The 21,124-nt window shown below is 42.6% G+C and overlaps 3 protein-coding genes across 9 annotated transcripts; 2 read left to right on the forward strand and 1 right to left on the reverse strand.

Annotated features, from left to right (window-relative positions):
• Positions 1-52: 52 nt before the first annotated feature.
• c1qtnf2 (C1q and TNF related 2) lies at positions 53-2,081 on the forward strand. Its single transcript, XM_081699247.1, has 3 exons — positions 53-180; positions 475-728; positions 987-2,081. The coding sequence occupies exons 1-3, from the start codon at positions 146-148 to the stop codon at positions 1,622-1,624; spliced, it is 927 nt and encodes a 308-aa protein (XP_081555373.1). The 5' UTR covers positions 53-145; the 3' UTR covers positions 1,625-2,081.
• Positions 70-13,772, forward strand: nocta (nocturnin a). 5 transcript variants are annotated; one of them, XM_081699243.1, is made up of 5 exons: positions 1,664-3,038; positions 7,751-8,008; positions 8,434-9,588; positions 13,202-13,247; positions 13,622-13,772. In XM_081699243.1, the coding sequence occupies exons 1-3, from the start codon at positions 2,828-2,830 to the stop codon at positions 9,294-9,296; spliced, it is 1,332 nt and encodes a 443-aa protein (XP_081555369.1). In that variant the 5' UTR covers positions 1,664-2,827; the 3' UTR covers positions 9,297-9,588; positions 13,202-13,247; positions 13,622-13,772. The 5 variants fall into 5 exon arrangements, with proteins under 5 accessions (XP_081555372.1, XP_081555371.1, XP_081555369.1 ...); XM_081699242.1 differs by having other exon boundaries at positions 8,434-13,247; XM_081699246.1 differs by lacking the exons at positions 1,664-3,038; positions 13,202-13,247; positions 13,622-13,772 and adding an exon at positions 70-180 and having other exon boundaries at positions 8,434-12,789.
• Positions 11,138-20,842, reverse strand: elf2a (E74-like factor 2a (ets domain transcription factor)). Of its 3 annotated transcripts, none has more exons than XM_027016681.3 (9): positions 20,464-20,842; positions 18,479-18,612; positions 18,060-18,255; positions 14,136-14,228; positions 13,603-13,707; positions 13,353-13,433; positions 13,069-13,261; positions 12,633-12,911; positions 11,138-12,535 (listed from the first exon to the last, which is right to left on the reverse strand). In XM_027016681.3, exons 2-9 carry the CDS (start codon positions 18,551-18,553, stop codon positions 12,025-12,027), a joined length of 1,533 nt encoding a protein of 510 aa, XP_026872482.1. In that variant the 5' UTR covers positions 18,554-18,612; positions 20,464-20,842; the 3' UTR covers positions 11,138-12,024. The 3 variants fall into 3 exon arrangements, with proteins under 3 accessions (XP_026872482.1, XP_026872483.1, XP_026872484.1); XM_027016682.3 differs by lacking the exon at positions 20,464-20,842 and adding an exon at positions 19,320-20,141; XM_027016683.3 differs by lacking the exons at positions 18,060-18,255; positions 18,479-18,612; positions 20,464-20,842 and adding an exon at positions 16,264-18,035.
• Positions 20,843-21,124: the final 282 nt, after the last annotated feature.

Raw genomic sequence — 21,124 nt, forward strand, 5'->3', positions numbered from 1 at the left:
CCTCCCCCTGAATCTGTTCTCTTACTTCATGTCTAAAGCATCTGGCAGAGGCGTCAAAACAGGGTCGATGCTGGTGCTTGTTCCGTGGGAGAGAGACAAGAGCTTGCGTACCGTTTTTGTACATTTTAAATTTTATTGAGAGTAAATGGGTTCCTTCATCGCGCCCAAAGAAAACCGATGGTGAGTTCTTTGGCCAGTACATACGCGCTATTAAGTTATTAATTGCAGCTGTTATAATTCGGTCGCTCCCTTTTTCTTCAGTTTTGGAGCCGTAGCCAAAATGACTAAAGACAGAAAATTCAAAAGTCGTTCTTGAAACAATGTACAAAAAAAATATGAAAAGTTTAAAAGATATTTTTAAAGCATGTAGTGTTCGTCGTGCTACTATATAACTCAATTAAAAACGTTTGTTCTTGCGGACTATATTCAAATACCGCAGCCTGCAGTTTCTTACATGAGGTTTTGCTGTCACAGCTGCACCATTCCTCGGGTCTTGCTGGCCATATGCTTGCTGTCTCTCTCTGTGCTAAATGTGAATTCAGCCATAAAGAAAGGACACAACTTCACCATTCATTCATCCCAGCTCACCTGCAGTTTGCCGGGGCCGCAGGGCCCTCCTGGTGGCCCCGGGCCCCCAGGGCCCTGTGGTAGCATAGGCCGGATGGGCCTACCCGGCAGTGATGGACAGGATGGCAAGGATGGGGAAAAGGGTCAGAAGGGAGAGCAAGGTAATTAACTGCTAATTTCTGTTTATCATTTAGATGGGTGACATTTCCTGCTCTACCACATCTAACTCAACTTTTACTGTAATTTTTTAATTAGTCATGATTTCATTGGGCCATGTAAGAGCATGAGCAGCATAAAAATTCCCAGTGCATGGGAATCTCAGGATTGCCATTAAGAGACCCCATAGCAAAATGAATAACTCCAGATTCCAATTCCAACAGCAAATCATCTTTTCTTTTTTTTCTTTTTTTTAATCACAGGGGAACAAGGTCAGCTGGGCAACCCTGGAAAACCTGGACCAAAGGGCCGCCAAGGAGTTGTAGGAAGGGCAGGGCCAAGGGGCCTGAAGGGTGTACGGGGGGCAGCAGGTGCACGGGGGGCAGGAGGGATGAAAGGGGAAATGGGAGACATGGGGGAGGCAGGCACCCCTGGTGGCTGTGATTGTGGGGTGCAGGCACGGTCTGCCTTCTCTGTAGCTATTACCAAGAGCTACCCAAAGGAGCGCATGCCCATACGCTTTAACCGCATCTTAATGAACGAGGGAGGGCATTACAACGCTAGCAGCGGCAAGTTTACCTGTGCAGTCCCAGGTGTATACTTCTTTACCTATGACATCACGCTGGCTAATAAACACCTGGCAATTGGGCTTGTGCACAATGGACAGTACAAGATAAGGACTTTTGATGCCAACACAGGAAACCATGACATAGCATCAGGGTCGACTGTGCTCCGGCTGCAGAGGGGAGACCAAGTCTGGCTTCAGATCTTCTACTCTGAACAGAATGGGCTGTTCTTTGATCCATTCTGGACTGACAGTCTCTTCACAGGATTCCTCATCTACGCAGACCAGGTTACGTTAAGTCAGTTGAACATAAGTACCAGTTCAGGCTCCTCCTGATCTCCTGATGGAATTCTTGGTGGAACTTTCTGTGGCCAAAGTCAAGACATAGTTTCTTTTCAAATATGGTGTTTATAATGCCGGGGCTTCTAGTTCTCTTCTTTTGAAACTATATATCTATCTATCTATATATCTGAAGAAGATTCTCGGTGAGTAACTGCAGTGTACTCTACTAAGAGATGTAGAGGTTTTCAAAATTGTACTAAAGTACATTTTCCAGAGAAACGGAATGTTTCAGACAGAGGTCCTTCATCGGCTGTGCAAGCAAAGTACTTCTGAATTAGCAGTAGAAGGAGCTAGTTTATATACAAAAAAGTAAATGTTTAAATGATAACATTCATTCTAGGGGGTTCCTAACCCTAACCACATATGGCAGCAATGAAATAAGGAAACTCAGTTGTCCTCTATACTCTTGGAACTTTAGAACCCTGTGCAATGAATGCTATGATCTTAATGACATCGGTCTCAAGAGTCATATGTGTGTCTGTCCTACTAGTCACGGTACATTGCCTGTAAGATTTTATTCCCGCGAAGATATTGTAGTTCTTCGTGGTAACTTGGTACACCGGCTGTCTTGTTCTTTGGGAGAACGGATGTAACGGATGTAAACGTCACCGATTGATGGAAGTGATTCCAACCCCCCCCCCAAGTGCTAAAGCGCATTCGTTGTTATTACGCCTGACGTTATTACGCCTGACGTAATAACAATGACAGGTCTCGCCACCTACACGTAAAGCATGCGGCGTCGTTATATTTGGGCTAAACCATTCACCCTTCGTGTAGAATGAGGGTATCTGTTTTTACATTTTGCATTCAGTATTCGTCTGTAAGCTTATTTGTGGCATGGCTAAAACATATATACGACAAGACGGGTCTAAATTATCAGAGGGGGAGCGGATGAGCTGATTTCTTTAGCCCTATCTTGATCGTATATTTCAATATCCGTCCGTCCTCCCCTATTCGTAAATGGTTTATCTTAACAAATGACGAATCATTGCAGGTTGGTAGTAGAAGAGTCTGTATTCATGGTCGGAATGTAACAGACGAACTTTAAATGCAGATATTTTTTCTGAGTTTTGCGTTTATTGTGGACTAACCGAACTGCCATTTGACGGTCGGGTGTTTTCTGTATCTTATAATTATGCCATGTAAGATTTTAGTTTAGTTCATCTTCGGTCTCGAACACTTTCGGATTGTGTTACAATGTATCCGGCAAGGCGCTGTTCTTCGTTGATTCAGAGGGATTTCGCCACAATTTGTCTGTCATCTCTGAAGACTTCACCAAAAAAGTCTGAACAGTGGAGGAATACAGTTGCTCCGGTTTTAAAACGCTGTCATTCTACTTGTGGAGACCTGGCGGTCTGTTCACAAATTAAGACAAGTAGTTCATCGCCAGTCCTCAACTCCGTAGAAGGTATGTCATGTCTAATGGGTGGTTCGCTGCCATTATTGTGTATTATATCAACAGTGTTCGGGTATTTCCCTAACTTTACAGCTTTGGTGGCAGTATCCAACAGTAAATAAATAGCGTCATTTGGAAATGTAAGAATGGTCTGTATTTTATTTACGAGACGTGATGACAGTATCCTGACTTCTAAACGTTGATATAAGCGAGTCATCTTTGATTAATCTATATGCCCGTCTATCACCCTAGTCACATTTTTGTTGTACGAGGTCTACATCTGCAGTTACTGAGCCTAATAATCTCGTAATGTAGCCCCATGCTTTGTTTATTTCTTATGAATTTAAGATATCACAGACGTGTCTGTGTAAAAGGCCCTCTGCAAGAAGACATAGCAGTGCTAAATAACAAATGCTGAAAACATTGTTTGATTCTGTTTTTAAACCTGTGTCTGCGCGGTAGTCTATTTCAGTGAAATTAACTGTAAACCTTTCACAACTGTCGAACTGTATTTTCTGTTGTGTCCTTCAAAGGCAATTTGGTATTGCGCAACTTTTCACCCCCAAGAACCAAAAGGTCGTTGTACCTGTGAATCAACTGTTCTATCCAACATAGATGCCCATATTTAGCTGGAGTACAGTCGTGGCCAAAGGTTTTGACTGACACTGAAATTTTGGTTTTCACAAAATGTAATGCCTTTTTTTTTTTAAATAGATCCTTTTGTCAGATGTTTATATGGTATGGTGACGTACAATTATAAGCAGGTCAAGGTTTTTGGTTTTTTTTTGTTTTGTTTTTCACTTATTATTGACAAATGCATCTAGTTTAAGACTTAATATTTGCAGTGTTGACCCTTCTTTTTTAAGACTTCTGCAATTCACCTTGGCATGCTGGATATCCGCTTCTGGTTAACATCTTGGTTAACTGATGGCAACCCATTCTTACCTAATCATTGCTTGGAGTTGCGTACAGTTTCTGTATTTGCTTGTCCTCCCTCTTTGAGGATTGGCCACAGGTTCTCATTGGGATTGAGATCTGGGGAGTTTCCTGGCCATGGACCCAAAATTTCAATATTTTGTTGACTGAGCCACTTGGTTATGACGTTTGCCTTGTGAAAGGATGCTGTGTCATGCTGGAAAAAGTATTGGTCATCACCATATTGCTCCTGGATCATTGGGAGAAGTTGCTCTTGGAGGATGTTTTGATACCATTCCTTATTCATTGCAGTGTTCTTAGGCAAAACTTTGAGCAAACCCACACATTTTCCAAACAGTCTGAAGGGGGCTTCAGAGAAAATCACTTTACCCCAGGCCTCTGCAGGCTAATCCCTATACTTCTTGCAGAATGTCAGTCTGGCCTTGAGGTTTTTCTTGGAGAGAAGTGGCTTCTTGCTGCCATTCTTGACACCAAGCCATCCTCCAAAGGCCTTTACCTGACTATGCATGGAGATGCACTCACACCTGCCTTCTGCCATTTCCAAGCAAGCTCTGCACTGGTGGTGACCCGATCCCATAGCTGAATCCTCGTTAGGAGATGGTCCTGGTGCTTGCTTGACTTTCTTGGGTGCCTTGAAGCCTTCTTCACTGCAACTGAACCTCTCTCCTTGAAGTTCTTGATGACTTGATAAGCAGTACCTAAATCAACCATCTTACAAGCAACAATTTCCTTGCCTATGACACCCTTTTGCTGCAATGATGACTGCACATGTTTCCTTGGAGGTAACCATGGTTAACAGAAGAAAACTTCCACCACCCTTTTAAAGCAACCAGTCTGCTCTTCTAATCAGCATGACAGGGTGATATCAGATGCCTTGTCCTCATTAACACTTTCTCCTGTGCTAACGAGATCACTGAAATGATGTTAACAGGCCATTTTGTGGCAGGGCTGTAACGCAGTAAGTTTTGTGATTAAGTTAATTTTCATGGCAAGGAATGACTTTGCAATTAATTGCAATTCATCTGATCAGTCCTCACAATGTAGAGTTAATGCAAATTGCCGCCATAAAACTGAAGCAGCAAACTTTAAGAAAACCAAAATTTGTGCTAGTCTCAACTTTTGGCCACGACTGTAGACATAATCCCCTGTGCTTGAGAGTGTGGTTGCTTACGGCGGGTGATCCTATACTAGGTTCTCTAGATATGGGTAGGTATTGTGAAATGCAAGCAAAGAAAAAAATAGCATTCAGTGATCAATTAGGTCTAGCAACAAGTAAGCAGCACTAATGGTAATCAATGTGCATGCACAATGGAGGAAGGCTTTAGATGGACTTCAGATCTATGAGGATCCCAGCGTGGTTGGGACCTAGCCTGAACACCCTTGACACTGCTCTCTTGTTCAGGAAGGCAGTTCAGGCCGCATCCTATGTGCAGTTAATGCTTTAGGCTTGGCGTTACACAAGTAAAGTGTAGATCTATAAGACAGATTCCTGTAGGATTTAATGTACCGATCACTTTTTAATAAATTTGATTTAGGAACGATAGTGTAATATCTGTTAATATCCCTGTAACGGTGACTGTGGTGACTGCTTCTGTTCTAGAGTATTGTCATAGTTTTCCTTTGAAAAGTCCAGATCCTGATGAATAGTAAAAAAGTAAATAAATAAAAAGTTAATAAGCTTATACCTTTGTTGAGGTTTGTATTGATGCTACTGAGTAAAAATATAGATCCAAAGCATTTTGTTTTCGCTTGTCGTGGTAGCATGTGCTGCATGTAGCTGGTGTAAAATCTTACAGTGATTAACGCGGTGTGTTAAGTGGAGAGGTCACTGTCTTGTGAAGATGGGTTTAACCCCACCCTGTAGCAGACCTGAGCATGACACACCCAGTGTGCCTCCTGAAAGGTTCATGATCAGAATCATGAAATTTTGCAGTGCTTTGCTGACTCAGTCTAGGACTGAAATCTGATCATCTTTGTTATGGACTATGATCCTTGTAACATACAACTTAACGAAATAATGAATATGAGTGAGATTTAGAGATAAAATATTTAATTCCTCCATGATTTAAGATCAGATTTAACAGATGAAACTTGACTTTCTTTCTCATAAAATAGAATTTTTATTAATTCACTCAATTGCAGAACATCTGTGTATTGACAGTGTGTTTGGGATCATAGCTTCAGTATCACACTTGAGCCACATCAACTTCAAATATGCCTTGATGCATTTTGTGGTCTGTAGGAAACCAAATATTTTTAGCTTTAGTTCTTTCATTTTGCTGATGCATCGTTTTATTCTGCTTTGCAGTGGTTAATAGTCAGTAAATTATCAGATTATTGAATTAGATTCCAGAACAGTGAAGCGCACTTTTCTCCTCATGGATTCAATTACGACAGTCATCTTCATCTAGTTTGTGTGTCTGTGTGCGCATGTGTGTATTTGAGTGAGTGTATTTGGTCCCTCGTGTTTTTTCATTTTCATAATGAGCTATTGTTCTCAGTGAATGATTATGGATGCTCACCAACAGTAGTCTATTCAGGAACCCTCTGTGTAGGAACACACATACATACATACCCATACACACACATCTGAATCTATATACACTGGAACCATTGCATGCGCTCGCTCTCTCTCTCATTATCTACCTCTCTCTCTCTGTCTCTCTGGAGCTACTACTGAACCCATTCTCACACTCAAATCCACAAATTCACTGACTAGACAACAAAGTCCAACTGGATTCGACAGGACTGGACTGAGTCTGAGAGAAGCCAGTTGTTTTCATCTTATGTTTTTTTCCTTTATACCTTCAATTGCTGACCAGCAAGGATATTTGTCCAAACAAGTACAAAGAGGTAATGTGAAAGACATGTAAAGAAAAACTGGACTGGAGGTGGGAAGGAAATCTGAAGCTCTCTCTGGTGGGAATCGGGTTCTGAATGATAAATTCCGTTGTCTCTGTTGTTTGTTTACTAAGGGATCAAAGGGAAGTGAGTGAAAGAGCACTATGAAAATGAGTGAACGAAAGTAGACAAACATTAACTCAGCAAAGTCAAAGGGTTGCAAAATAGTGCTGTGCTGGTCATTTGAGCTAGACTTGGCTGTATTAGCTATATTTAATGTAAACATGCATAATTTATATGAAATCTAAGAATTCTTGTCTTCTTGTATTGTTTCTAGGTATATATTTGATATGACATTTCTGTATCCTATTGGCATGTGCTCAGGACAAAAGCCTTGTAATTTTTGGTTGTAATTTTGCTTGCCATCAGAATGTACAAGCACCTACCACATGTGCTCGAATGCCCAAATAGTCTCAATCTCTTTCTCTCAATTATTTTTTTCTTTCTTTCTCTCAATTTTTCACTGTCTCTCATGCACTAAGGTGACTAATACTGAGTTAATCCTTTTTATCAGACTTAGCATCTGATACAGACACAATGATACAAGAGCCATGAGACGATCCCTGAGACATCACTGTCTTGCCTCACTCACACTCACTCAGTTGCTTAGACACTCACACATGTGAATTTCATTATCAGATCTACTAGAGTGTTGAGAGAAATTGTGCATCTTTTAAACCTTTTTATATTAACCCACGGAACTCTAATTTGTGTTATCCACATATACTGAATAAAGGGCCATTTGAAAATGTTACGGCAAAATGAAATCTTCACAGCAAACTGCAGAAACTACAGAAACCTCTGTATTTGAGTGTAGTCAGTGGTGTGTGTGTGTGTGTGTGTGTGAGAGAGAGAGTGTAGTCATTGTGCACGTGTGTGTTTTGCAGTGTGTCCAATGGGCATTGGCAGCAGTAGGCTCTTCAGCACTCTGGCTCAGTCTCTGAGCAGAACACCGCAGGAACACGCACACATGGACGCCGAGGAGTGTGAGCCTGAGCAAGCTGACCCGGACGTGCTCCTGCGTCAGTGTGGGGAGGTCCTGAGGAGCCGGCCCCCACGGCCGCACAGAGACTTCATCCAGACCAGTGCTGGAAGCCCACACCACTTGCGCGTCCGCGTCATGCAGTGGAATATTCTAGCACAAGGTATTGGAGGAGTTCCTTCTGTTCGTGGTATTAAAGTGATACGTTAGTGGTATTTTTCTGTTAGATTTGTTCCACCTGCCTGACCTAGATATTTTGTATTATAAGCTTGTATCTAGTCTGTTAAGTATTTTAATTTTGCGGTGGTTGTTCTGGTGCTGGCATTTGATTGCCTTGCACAAATGTAATGTTTTTTTTTCCTGTTCCCACCTTAATTAATAACCAAATGAACAAGCTCTTTATAAATAAGTAATGAAGAACACTAACATGTGACGTACTCCATGGCCAGGATTGGGGAAACCCAGCCCTAGGGAACAGAACTGCAGTACTGAGGGCAGTGATTTGTAAGCAGTAAGAGCAATAACAATGCTACTCTTTGTCATAGCTACTGTTACTTCAGCTTTATTCATCAACATTTGAACTTGCAGCTCTAGGTGAGGGCAAGGACGCCTTTGTGTGCTGCCCAGTGGAAGCACTGAACTGGTCTGAGAGGAAGTACCTCATCCTGGAGGAGATCCTGACCTACAGACCAGACATCCTGTGCTTGCAAGAGGTGGACCACTACTATGACACCTTCCTGCCAGTGCTGTCCAGCCTAGGCTACCAGGGCAGCTTCTGCCCCAAGCCGTGCTCACCGTGCCTGGACGTGCGTGACAACAACGGCCCAGACGGCTGTGCGCTGTTCTTCAGTCGCCGGCGCTTCCAGCTGCTCCGTGTCAGTCACCTGCGCCTCTCCGCCGTCATGATCAAGACCAACCAGGTGGCCATTGTGGCAACACTGCAGTGCAGGGCCACGGGCCGGGTTTTCTGCGTGGCCGTCACCCACCTGAAGGCACGGAGCGGCTGGGAGGCCTTCCGTGGGGCCCAGGGCTCGCACCTCCTCCAGCAGCTGAAGGCCATCAGCGAGTATGGGTGTGAGGAGCGGACAGAGGGGGCAGAAGGTGTGCCGTTGGTGGTGTGTGGGGACTTCAACGCAGAGCCTGGGGAGGAGGTGTACCAGCGGTTCATGGCCTCACCGCTGGGGCTGGATAGCGCCTACCGACGGCTAAGTGCGGATGGTAGCACGGAGCCGGCCTACACCAGCTGGAAGATCCGTCCAAGTGGAGAGAGCCGCTCCACACTCGACTACATCTGGTATTCAAGCAACAGCCTAAGTGTGGATGGCGTGCTGACCATGCCCAGTGAGGAGCAGATTGGCCCAAACCGCCTGCCCTCATACCACTACCCCTCTGACCACCTCTCATTGGTCTGTGACCTCAGCCTCATCCAGGAACCCCATAGGCTCATGTAGCTGTCAATCAATGCAGATCACTCCAGTTGGGTTTCATAGCAGCTCAGGACATTCTCTGTGTCGTTGTGTGCAAATGCTTAAATTTGCATGAAAGAATGTGAAAGTGAATGCTTCATGTTACAGCACAATTATAGCCCTTGTCCTAACAGGCATGAAAGAACCTCAGATGCATGAAGATAGAGACTGAACATGTGTCGCTGTCACTAAAGATGTGCAATATTCTATAATTTATTCAGCAAAGATGAAAGATATGATCTCAGGAAGGCAGACCTAAGAGGGGAAGCTGTTCCAGGTATCCTACCTGCTATATGTCCATTTGTTTCACTGTAATTGCTTATTGCATGTCACTCACTGGTACTGCAAAGCTGCTTCATTATTTTAGAAATATATCTTCTGTCTCTTTAATGATATCATTTTTTAAACTGGTCCATAATGCCTTCTAAAATTACACATGGCCCATGGTAGGCATCTAGGGTCTGTTTACCATCACATATCTTACCCGTGTTTTGTTGTTTCTGGCCCCTTATAATAAGCCACCAGCTTGGCAAGGTGCATGTGAAGCAGAACCCTGTGGGGGGGGTAATCTCTGCAGTAGTCCGCATCCTTATGTCCAGGCAAACCGCAAAGTTGTACTCGTGTTCCTGTCTGGCGGCAGGGTTCGATCCAGACATTGCAAAATTGTTTAAAGCTCTGTTAAATCTACAGCACTAAAACAAACAACTACTACTAATCTGTTTAATTAGACATGCAGTTTGATCATGCTACATTCATTTATCAAACAATATCGCATTGTTAAAATCCAGATTTTTCTGCATATTCCTTTAGCCCATGTCCTTCATGCTGTTCTGAACACATGCCCTCTGAAAGAGACAGGAATCTTCATTCTGCAGATTAGCAATGTGAATTGCTGACCCCATAATCCAGTTATGGACTCACTCACTCTGAGCTCTCAGTGTTTCTTGGAGAGATGTCTTGTGTACAGTACCTCTGTAGATTTACACAAATTTACGAAGGAAACCCCCAAGCAATAATATAAGCAGCCAGATCTGTTGCTGAGTGGAAGTGGGCTTCTTGTATTAGGTGCTCAAGTACTGCACAGCCAATAGTACTGAATGCAGTCCCATACATAATGGTAAGGTGGAGCTCATTTTGACGTGACGACACACTGCGCTGTTAGCGCACCGTGAAAGGACAGGAGCTCCAGTAGCTGTGGCCCTGCTCCTCCTTGTATGGACCTACCTGTGCAATTAGCCGTAGGCATTAAAAGCTGAAGGTAGCCAGACAGCAAAAAAGCAAATTTCTGTGAGAACAGAACCTCCTAAAAACATGCTTGTGGCAAAACTGTGAGTTTCCTGGCCTCTAGGGAGAGCACATGGATATGACAGTGGCTGGTGAGTGAAGGATGTGGAGGCACCAGCAATCTGTGAGTCTGTCCCCAACTATTAATTTCCATAAATACAAATCACGTCTATGAACACATCTGCATAATGGAGTTTCCTAAATGATGATGAATATGGCATAACCAAGAACTGGTTACCTAGTTCATGGATCTGGACAAGATCCACTCCTATAGCTTTTATGTCTGCTAATACAAAGAAAATTGTTACATCTATGCACATGATTACAAAAGGTATGAGAAAACACAACTTTGTCATCTGGGGGCATTAGTCAGATGCACAGATAAAATGCCAAACTTTGGTTGGTTGTTAAATGGCAGGGTTTAGGAACCCCAAGAACGGATGAGCAGCAGCACGGCCTGAGGAGGGTTGGCCACTGGCAGGTTTCACACGAGACGTTCAGTTAGGGAGGGGAACAAAACAAAAAACCAGAAAGTCCATCTGTTTGCATAATCATGTCCTCTATATTTAAATCTACTTGAGTACAAGTTTGGATAGGAGTACAACAAAATATATGCTTCAAATATTGAATATTCAATATAGCTTAATCCAAACAGAGACACGCTTTATCTCCCTTTTGTTTTTTTACACAAGGGTGAAATAACGAGAAAGACATGGGTAACAGGTGCAGTGAGGGTAAATGCACCAAAAAGGAAAGGCATCTAAGTGCAGACAGTGAAATGATTAAGGGCTGTGACATTTTATCAGCCTTCTAACGACACGGCTGCTTTTCAAACTGTAAAAAAAAAAAAAAAACACTGCTGGGTAGAAAATATCAAAACAAGTTATTTTTCATATTTACACAAGGAAAAAAGTACAATCAGATTCCTACAATTTTGAATCTGGGGATGAATAATCTTGTCTGACGTTTTGTTCGGGATGAATATCCAGTCGGCTTATGTACAGAGTCCCCTCCACTGCTGAGGCTGAACTGATGAAGGCTGGAGCGCTCTCCCTGCACGCTCAGTTTCAGTCCGTACGTAGCACCAGATATAGCACACTGCCATAACCTCACAGTTCAGGTGGTCTGCCGCATTTACAAAGAGGTGAAGGGAAAAAAAAAACAAAACCTACAAGTATTTAAAAAAACCAAAACAAAACATATTCAGGCAGAAGACTGATTAATATCACTCATAGTGTTGTGGCATGTAATCTGTAGTGCTGGTATCATCACTGAAGTCTTCAACCTGATGACCAGATTTGCAATGATAAAAGGCCACCTGGACTTTCTGTGGTGCATATCTCCAAATACAAAAAGAGAACTCACAATCTCCCCCTAATTTTCATGCATTACTGAAGAGAGGAAGCTGTTTGCTCGTGTGAATGACATCTCAGCTCTGCGTGGTAGCCAGATCTGCATGTACACAGTTGAGCGAGTATTCAGCTGGGACCTCCATCCTCTTGACCACACCAGTCTCAGAAGACTCCATTGTGATGATCTTCACGTCCTGTATGGACGTGGCTGGCTTCCTGTCCTGAATAGGGGTGGCCGTGGAGGTGCTCACGCCGGCGGGCATGGCTAGCTGGAGCACCTGGGTGCTAGTGGCAGGGCCCGTGAGGGGTGTGAGTGTGCGGAGCGTGATGGGGGTGCCCGGTTTGGCCGAGCCCGCTGGGAGGGTGATGAGCTGCAGGGTGATCCGCTCGCCGTTCTGCCCCTGTGCAGGCACTAGTGTGGGCACAGCCTGCAGCAGGAGTTTCCCCGTGCTGGAGCCACCGGCAACCGTACTGGCCGTGGTCAGCAAGGGAGACGTACCAGTGGGTGAGTTTATGGTTACCGTTGAGACCTTTTGACCCTGGGGTGTTGTCATGAGGACCGGAACCTGCATAGCCAGCCTCACCGTCCTGAGAGCGAGAGAGAGATGCACATTCACTGTTGGAATGTTTAACTGAATACGTTACCCAGGTCAATTCCAACAGACAACAGCTGTAGTGTCCTCACCTGGTGGCTGATGCCGTGGTAACAGGTGACTGTTGCACTGATATGACGCCTTCAGATCCTGAGGAGATACTGATGACTGGAGGTGAGGGTAACACAGGAGACACTCTGCCCTTCCTCTTTTTTGGAGTCGAGCTGTCAGCTGCTGCAGGTCTCTTCCCCTTATCTACACCATCATCAACCTCATCGTCAATGAACACAATGTCTTTGGGCATCTCCTTGAACTGGTACACCAGTCGCTGGCCTTCAACCTTGGAAAGAATACCACGCTGGTAGTAATACCTACATGCGTGCGCACACACACACACACGCACGCACACACACGCACACACACATCTTTTATCAACTTGATATCAGAATATAATTGTGCTCAAAAATGAGGGTTTCATCATATCAAAGCAAGCTGAGAGGAGGATGTAGCACTACACAGCATGCTTGCCTGAGGGCTCTTCCCATAGTCTCATAGTTCATGTCCGGTTTATTCTTATGCTTGCCCCATAGTTTGGATACAGCTTTTGAGTCCACCAGCTTGAATATGCCCTTCTCTTTCTCTGTCCATTTGATGTACTTAGGGCAGGTTTCCTTATCCTGCAGGAGGTCCAGCAGAAACTCCCACAGGTATGTGGTGGTGCCTGCAACACACATCATACATGCATGAAAAAACAGTGCAGACACTAAATCCTGACAGCATTTCTCACCTACAGGTGGACAGGTCACACTCACCCCTGCTCTCTTTTGATTTCCTCTTGTAAATAAGATCCAGGGAGCCATCGCAGCACTCTCGTGGCATTTTGGATTTCCGACCTGTAAAAAAAAAAAAAAAAAAAAAATAAAAATAGTCCAAAATGAACACTGTCAGAAAATGGTGATAATGTTATTATTCACTGAGCTGAAGGAAGACACCAGGCCCTAGACAGGCAGGAGTGACACCAGTGAGAGTGAGGTGGATCAGAGTAAGGCAGGTGCGTGATACCTCTTTTTCTTTTTTGCAGGTCTGCTTGCTGCAATGTGGTCACGGAATCCTCCTCAACTGGTGCAATGTCCTCAGTACTAACCTCCACCTCTGACAGAAACTCCTCTGCATATGGAGAGAGAGAGAGAGAGAGAGAGAGAGAGAGAGAGAGAGAGAGAGAGAGAGAGAGAGAGAGAGAGAGAGAGATCGATCCATCAGGACAATACAGCAAACTCTCGAAAAGCAACGGTAAACACTGGAGAAAGCAAATCTTCTCCAGAGTAAAAACAACCAACCAACCAAACAAAAAACCATTCCCAGGCACTAGTTTAGTGTCTTTTCCTCCAACAAGCACAAACCAGCCCCTGAAGGACTCCATAATTATCCACATCAAGAGAACCACTACGTTTGAGCTACTTCCTCATACCAGAGTACCCCCCACCCCCACCCCACCAGCCCATCCCATGTGGGCATGTATGTCAGGACTGGAATTGAGAAGCAACTGAATAACGAGTAGAGTGCAGACAAAAGAGAAAGAGACACTGACTGACTACCTGGGCTGTGGTCACCATGCAGGCTGGCTGGAGAGTCCATATGTAGGAGTGCTTCGGCCGCCTCAATGGTCTTGTCTTGAACCGAGACCTCCACTGCAAAAGAGAGGAGTGATGCATCCCATTACTCCTACTTCATCCGCACTTCAAGTGTCTCTTAGAACTCGCCTGTATTACCCAACCACAACCAACATTTTACTTTTTCTGTTGTTTAAAGTTCTTTAACTTTCACATTACATAGGAACATATGGAAATTCCTAAAAATAATGAACTCGCAAGTTCTTCCATGTTACTGCTGCTTTTTTTCTCCCACGCCTGCCCATTCCATTGTGCTCGTGCAGGGCCATCAAATGTGCAACCCCTCCAATCTCAGCTTTGCTTTACAGTAAAACACATTTGATTAAGCCATCAAATATCTTTAGCAATAAACATTCACCACCCACTTTATCAGAAACATTTGTTTACCAAAATACCTTGTACAGGTACAGTTAGAGACTGCAGGCTAAGTGAGGTCACACACAATTTACAAAGGCATCCTCCAACTCTAGTACTGTTTTTGACCAAAAGAGAGCTTGTGAGTGGATACTTTCAAACCATCAGTGACACTGACACATGAAATCTTAGTAATGCTGATCTTATGTACTCATACTAGTGCAACACCCACAACCACACAACTACCATGTCAGTGCTGAGATGAGAAGGAACTGCTACCCAGATAATTCCTGGTCAGCAGTGGTCCTGTGAAACTCACCAATGATGGATGAATTGGGTAGAGAACAGCACAAAAAAAGGAATAATTAATTATAACAGGTCAAAGCAAAGTATAGCATAGTAATTAATAATTATTACTATTATTGCTGTATTGGTAAAAATTAAAGCAAAAATTAATGGCACTGAAAAAAACCACAGATTTGGAGAAATTTCATGGGCAGAACACAGCATTTTTCTTTGAAAAGTACTCTTCTGACTACAAATGGAAGACTATAAAACTCATGTTAACGCTGGCAATGTGAGAAATTACTTGCTTATGTTAATGTAAAAGCTTGAGAACTCAGCCTTGTGACAAACAAACAAAGCCTCTTCCGTATTTACAAACTCACCACCCCTCTCCGGACATAGGATCGTGTTAACGTCAATCAACACCCGCCCTTCACTCTTACTGGCGGTGTAATGACGCAATATCTGGACTTTAAGATGTTCATTGGCTACTCGACAAATTCGGAAGAAAAGGAGTTCAGCGGTCGGTCACGGGCCGCCGTCACTCACCTAAAAACACCCCCCAGTTCACTTTTAATACTTCCGCCATCAACATTAAACGAAAACTGAAACTGCTAATAATTCCTCATTAAATGATAACCCAAACATTCGTCTTAATATGACTGGCAATAATGGAAAAATAAATTGATTGTCTGCAACAAAAAATCGGAAAAATAATGTTATTGGTATAGTGTTTATTCAGAGTGCAGAACGTTGCACTTCATCGTCACGTAAGAAATCATTTTTAAAAAATCAAAAAGCAAGAATGCATTTTACTTTATTCTATTGTTTATGTGAAAGTACGCATTTCAATGCGCCGTGCTGTGTTGTTCAGTGAATCATTTGTTTCGCCGTAAATACCTGACAACCGCTATTGTTCACATGGACACCAAAACTAACCCAGATAAGGAACATAAATAAAATAAACTCCCCACAGATACGGATCGGTTTTTAAAAGTAAACATCAAAGCGATTACCTTAATAAGTACCAGACAGCAAGTTAAACACTAGATAACACATACACAAACTTCCTGGTTTCCACGAGAACTCGCATCAGTCCATAACAGTAGATAAAACGTACGCATGAAACAAAACGCTGCAAAGCACCTTTAAGCATAATGTGCTGCAAAGCACATTTCTTATACATGTCTATAAAATATACACTGCTTCTGGCAAACTGAAATGCCAGTCTTATATCATCATAGCCAGGCGCCGCAGAACCAAGTTATTTAACCTACTTCCTGATTCAAAATTAAGTATCGTTGCAGCCTCACTACAACTACCGTTGGCAACGGACCTTCGCGATGAATCACAGGCACGGCGAGGCACTTTCCCCTAATGCATGGCTAATGATATTTTTGTGCTTGTCTATTACCGGCTTTGATGAGTAAATCTAGCTGATTCTCGGAACCTTCTTGAAATAGAGTCGCCATATTCCCCGTTACAAGGACCGAGGTGGGACTTCTTTCTGTAGTAAGGCACCATGAGCCTTCATAGCTGTATCACTCCGCCACCAATGAGTGCGGTACGAACACGGAGTAGCGCGACACGGTTCTTCCGCTAGTGAGTTGATCAGCGTCTTTCTCTCCCGCGTTCTCCAATTCGTATTTGACTTTAGAAATTCCACAATGCATTGGCCAAAGTCAATAATTTGTCTACGTACAGCTTTAATTAACATTAATTGTCTTATGTTTTCTTTCGAAACCAGATTTGTATTAAATTCCAAGTCAGCGTTTCAATCTCCCTCCTGACTCTACGACGGAAGTATGGCATTATTTGTTCACTATCGTCTGTAAACATGCCACAAGATGTCGCTGTTTAGCTGTTCATTTATGATGCCGCGTCAATAATTTATACGTGTTGTGCAGTCAAATTACTTCAGAGTACAATACTGCTGCCAGAAAGGAACTGTCAAATTATGTACATATATAAAAGTAGGTGTACTTATAATAACATGATAACACAGTGAATGTAGACAGGTCCAACAAATCATGGCCCAATCAAATGTACTTGCATTAATAAGACTCGTTTAGGAGTTTGCCATTGCTTCAACACAATACAAAGGGTAAATCAAACAACTAAAAAATAAAGGCATTTATGATATTAAATTTCCCAAATTAATAAATTACTGCCTACAGGAAAGTCACATGTCTATATGTCAGAAATCCTGTAGTACTTGAATTAAAAGCCTGGAAGGCCACATAAACCTTAAACTAATGTGTGAAATAAGGTGTGCCAAAACGGGGGACAACATAACTGCACTTCTCAAGCAATGAAACACAGCTACAAATATCCTACACCCTGAATATGGGCATCATACTGGTGCTTTCAAATAAATTAAAGTACAGCTGGTGGACTAAGCAGACAGTTGTTAAGTAAGCACAGTAATTGTACTTTTTGTTTATTCTGATGCATATTGTTACATACCAATTATTGCTCATCACAATATATAAGAGCTAGCTGTCAATATACAGTCTATACAAAAACGTGACCTTCAGATATCCCACACAACTGACCATTCTTGTGACCACAAATCATTACTTAACAAGCAATGTTACTTTTTCTTTATCCTCTGTAAAATTGTACAGACCATTCTACTTGATAGATCTTTGGGTGGTATGTTTGTTTAATAAGCAGGATTTATAAGACAAGATTTGTTCGATTGCATGAATCTACAAGAATCAGCACAACCAGTTAAACTAGTCCAAGTTTAAATGTAAGACCTTGCAACGAAAACCAAGCATATCCATATACTCTTCTGCACTCTACAAAATAAAAACAATATAAAGCACTATTGCAAGTTTTATTTTTAAATGCCCACATGAATGAAGGCAAGTCTATATAAAGCATATTTAGCATTTGAATGTACAAAACATTGTACAAAATCAAAAACTAAAAGAACTGATGACACAAAAAGAGCAAATGGCTGAGATGGTTTTTTGGTGCAAGGGCTCATTTATCAGAGTCAGTTATTAGCATGACTAAAAGGAGCATGCACTTCATCAGGTTACCTAAACAATGAAACCTGTCAGCTCTGCCCCATCTTACAGCCAAACATCCATCTATTGCTCAGAAGTGATTTCGGATCTCTTTCGGTGCCACTTCTCCACAGTGCCCAAGCTGAGGGAAAGCTTCAAATGCACTCTCTCTAATTGTTCAAGCGCTGCTCACCTGTTCCGACGTCTTGCAGTTCTGTCTCCACCACCTGCTCCTCAGCAACATCCTGCATGAGGTAGGTGTTCTCATCATCACAGACGAGCACCTGAGCAGCGTAGCACTGCTCCACCTCTGCACTGTTCACTTGCTCCACTATGACTGCGGGACACTCCGCATCCTCCCCAGGTACTGCCACATCAGAACACACCTCCTAATGATGTAAACAGCAGGTACATTCAGGTCAAAGTCTCCAGTGGCTGGACATCACAGAAGCAAACACCCATGAAGAGTACTTTTAAAGAATGGTTAATGTCTAATGGGTGGAGTATATACCACTATAACAGGTAATGCCACCTCATTAAGAAGCATGTCCCAGAAATGTCAGAACAGGCATGCTGTTCAAATAGCAGGTGTGATATAGACACGGGTCTTACCTGCTGTGCTTCCTCTTCTCCGGTGACATACTCCAGTATGTTCCCCCCACCATCTATTACCACGACAGAGGTCATAACTCATTCCTCTGTGCTACACAGCAAAGCTGCAGGTCAGAAGCAGTACTCCAACCACCCTGAGAGGGAACAACCGACTGTCAGTTCAGTGGGCTACAGTTGGTCTTGTAAATCAAAATTACTCTCTGTTTACTCTCTGTTTTCTCAATTACTCAAAATTACTCTGTTTGTTGGAAACATATTTAAACTGAACAAAACTCTGTTTAGACTTATTCAAACCCAGATCTGCTAAAGCCCATACAGGTAAATATAGTAGCTTGTTTAATTTAAAAACATAATAATAAAATGAACAAAAAAATATGTCAGTTTCGCAACTTGCCCCATTCAGGACCTGACACTGAAAGGCAGAACTTATGAAAGCATTTAGTGTCTGTGCATGAGTAACAGAGACAAGCAGATAGGTGGAGCCCAGAGCAAAGCTCTGACTCATGTTTTAAATAGAGGATTCCTGTCGCCTCAATGGTAAAGTTAGAAAACTGTCCCACAAAGCATGAACACAATGTAATCCTTTTACTCAAATACATGCTTCCTGTACAAATGAATGAATGATTATATGAGAAATATATTTCACATCAAGATTGTGTATCAATTAATCTGTCTGTTCAGTAAAATGTTGCATGCCTTTTTTCCAGTGGCTTTATTGATCCCGTTTCTCCAACGACCTCTGCCATATAGCCTGCCTGCCCATCTAGCTATCTAAATAGATATACACATTCACCCTCTAACATTTTTCCAGAATAATGAACAAAGTCAAATGTATACTTACACACAGCTACATGCGTGTGTGTACAAAGGAAAAGAGAAAAGAGGAAGAGACTGGCTTCCTGTCAGGCCAGTCACATGGGCTGTACTGGAGTTGTTTTTTTTAATCCAAATGCCCTAAAGGCTGAATTTGGAAAGGGCTCTGCATTACTCCTTTAGACTCATTTCCTCCAGAACTCTCCAAGTAATGCTACCCACGTTTTTCATAAAAAACTAAAACGATCAAATTGGTTAGCTGACTGGATTCATTAAGCCTGAATATGAATGAACACAACAATATCCACGCATCACACATTAACCAAACGCTGGTGACGTTCAAGTGATCCCGATCTACACACACACGCTGCATACGACTTCTAATTGCAAGGAGGAACTGAAAGCAAAGAAATGCCGCGGTAGAGGGATAAGCACATAAAGCTAGGATATTTCGACTTAATTTCCTGTTCAGTCTGTTTACGAAGCGTTTGTTTGAGCTAACGTTAACATAATATTGGCTGAATGCCATATGGCAGTGTTTCCTGCAACCAGTTTGGACAGACGCGGGGACACAGCATCTGTCTGAAAAGCCAACAGGGTTAATACACAAGCGTTATCTGTCTTAAACGCTAACCCGGTCTGCAACTTTAAGGAGAGCGGTGAACACATGAGAAATAACTCGACTTCTTTTGTTACACAATACCTAAAATCACGTCCCTCCTCCAGACTAAACCTTACAAATACTCAGAGTGCGTGTTCTAGACATGACCTTAAACACAGAAGTGAACTTTTTATACGATGGGCAGTTTTTTTTTCCAGACTAGCTAGAATGTCCAGTAAGGGCTGTCATTATACTGAAAGCGGTTACAATCTGAAGTTTGATCTATGGATTTACCTTGCTAGTTAGCCAACTCTCTCGCTGTCTGGATTTTTTCCCCCAATCAAAGCCATCTAGCCAACAACCTCGGCAATGCTACAAATGAAGCAGCTCACTTGTAATCAAAATGCAGCTATTTCTTTTAAATACAACTCTGCGAAACTGCACTGCCACAAACATAAACATAAACAATACATCCTAACTGAAGGCCCGAGCAGGCCGGCAGCAACTAACGCTAGCAAGGCAGCTAAACCGAGGCGAGCTATAGCTTCATTCCGTCCAGACGAGTTCTCACCCCTTTTGTGGTTCCTGTATATGCGGGTTCCTTGTTTACTCCAAGATGAGTCCAAGCTGCGTTTTGTTCAGATTTAAAAATTGTCTCCACGAGGACAACAGCTAGCCAGTAACGCCAGCCTGGTAACGACAACGTAGGTAAATAAGCTAAGCTAAACTAAGCTAAGCTAGTTTAAACGTAGCAAGCTTTTTACTACACCAGATCGCTGCTAACGGTTTAGACTTTTCACTAACACAGATAGGTTGCAAACGAAATACAAATCAAATCGCGCATAAAGTGGGATTTTATGCGTACGCTACGCTATTTTTTCACTCAGTTCTCTCATTTGCAGAATCGAGTGAACCTCTTCCGACCCGCAGTGCTGACAAACACTGCTGCTGACGTCATATCGACTCATTTTGCTCAAAGATACATTTCTGTTATTTACAATAAATAATCGGTGTTTTCTCTCATCTTGGTTAACTAAATGTCTTGAAATTGTTTTAAATATAGGTGTAATAATAATAATAATAACTTATTTCCAATTAGTCACCAGTTAGATCTATGCTCAAAACGTAACATAGTCCACCAAGATTGGTTGAGCTATTAAGTTATTAACAACTGGTGATTATATGATACCGTTTTTGAGATTGAACTGATTTTGGTAGTTTACTGGCTATAG

The sequence above is a fragment of the Electrophorus electricus genome, chromosome 16 (assembly GCF_041902795.1).
Source record: "Electrophorus electricus isolate QZ-2024a chromosome 16, ASM4190279v1, whole genome shotgun sequence".
Classification (NCBI taxonomy): domain Eukaryota; kingdom Metazoa; phylum Chordata; class Actinopteri; order Gymnotiformes; family Gymnotidae; genus Electrophorus; species Electrophorus electricus.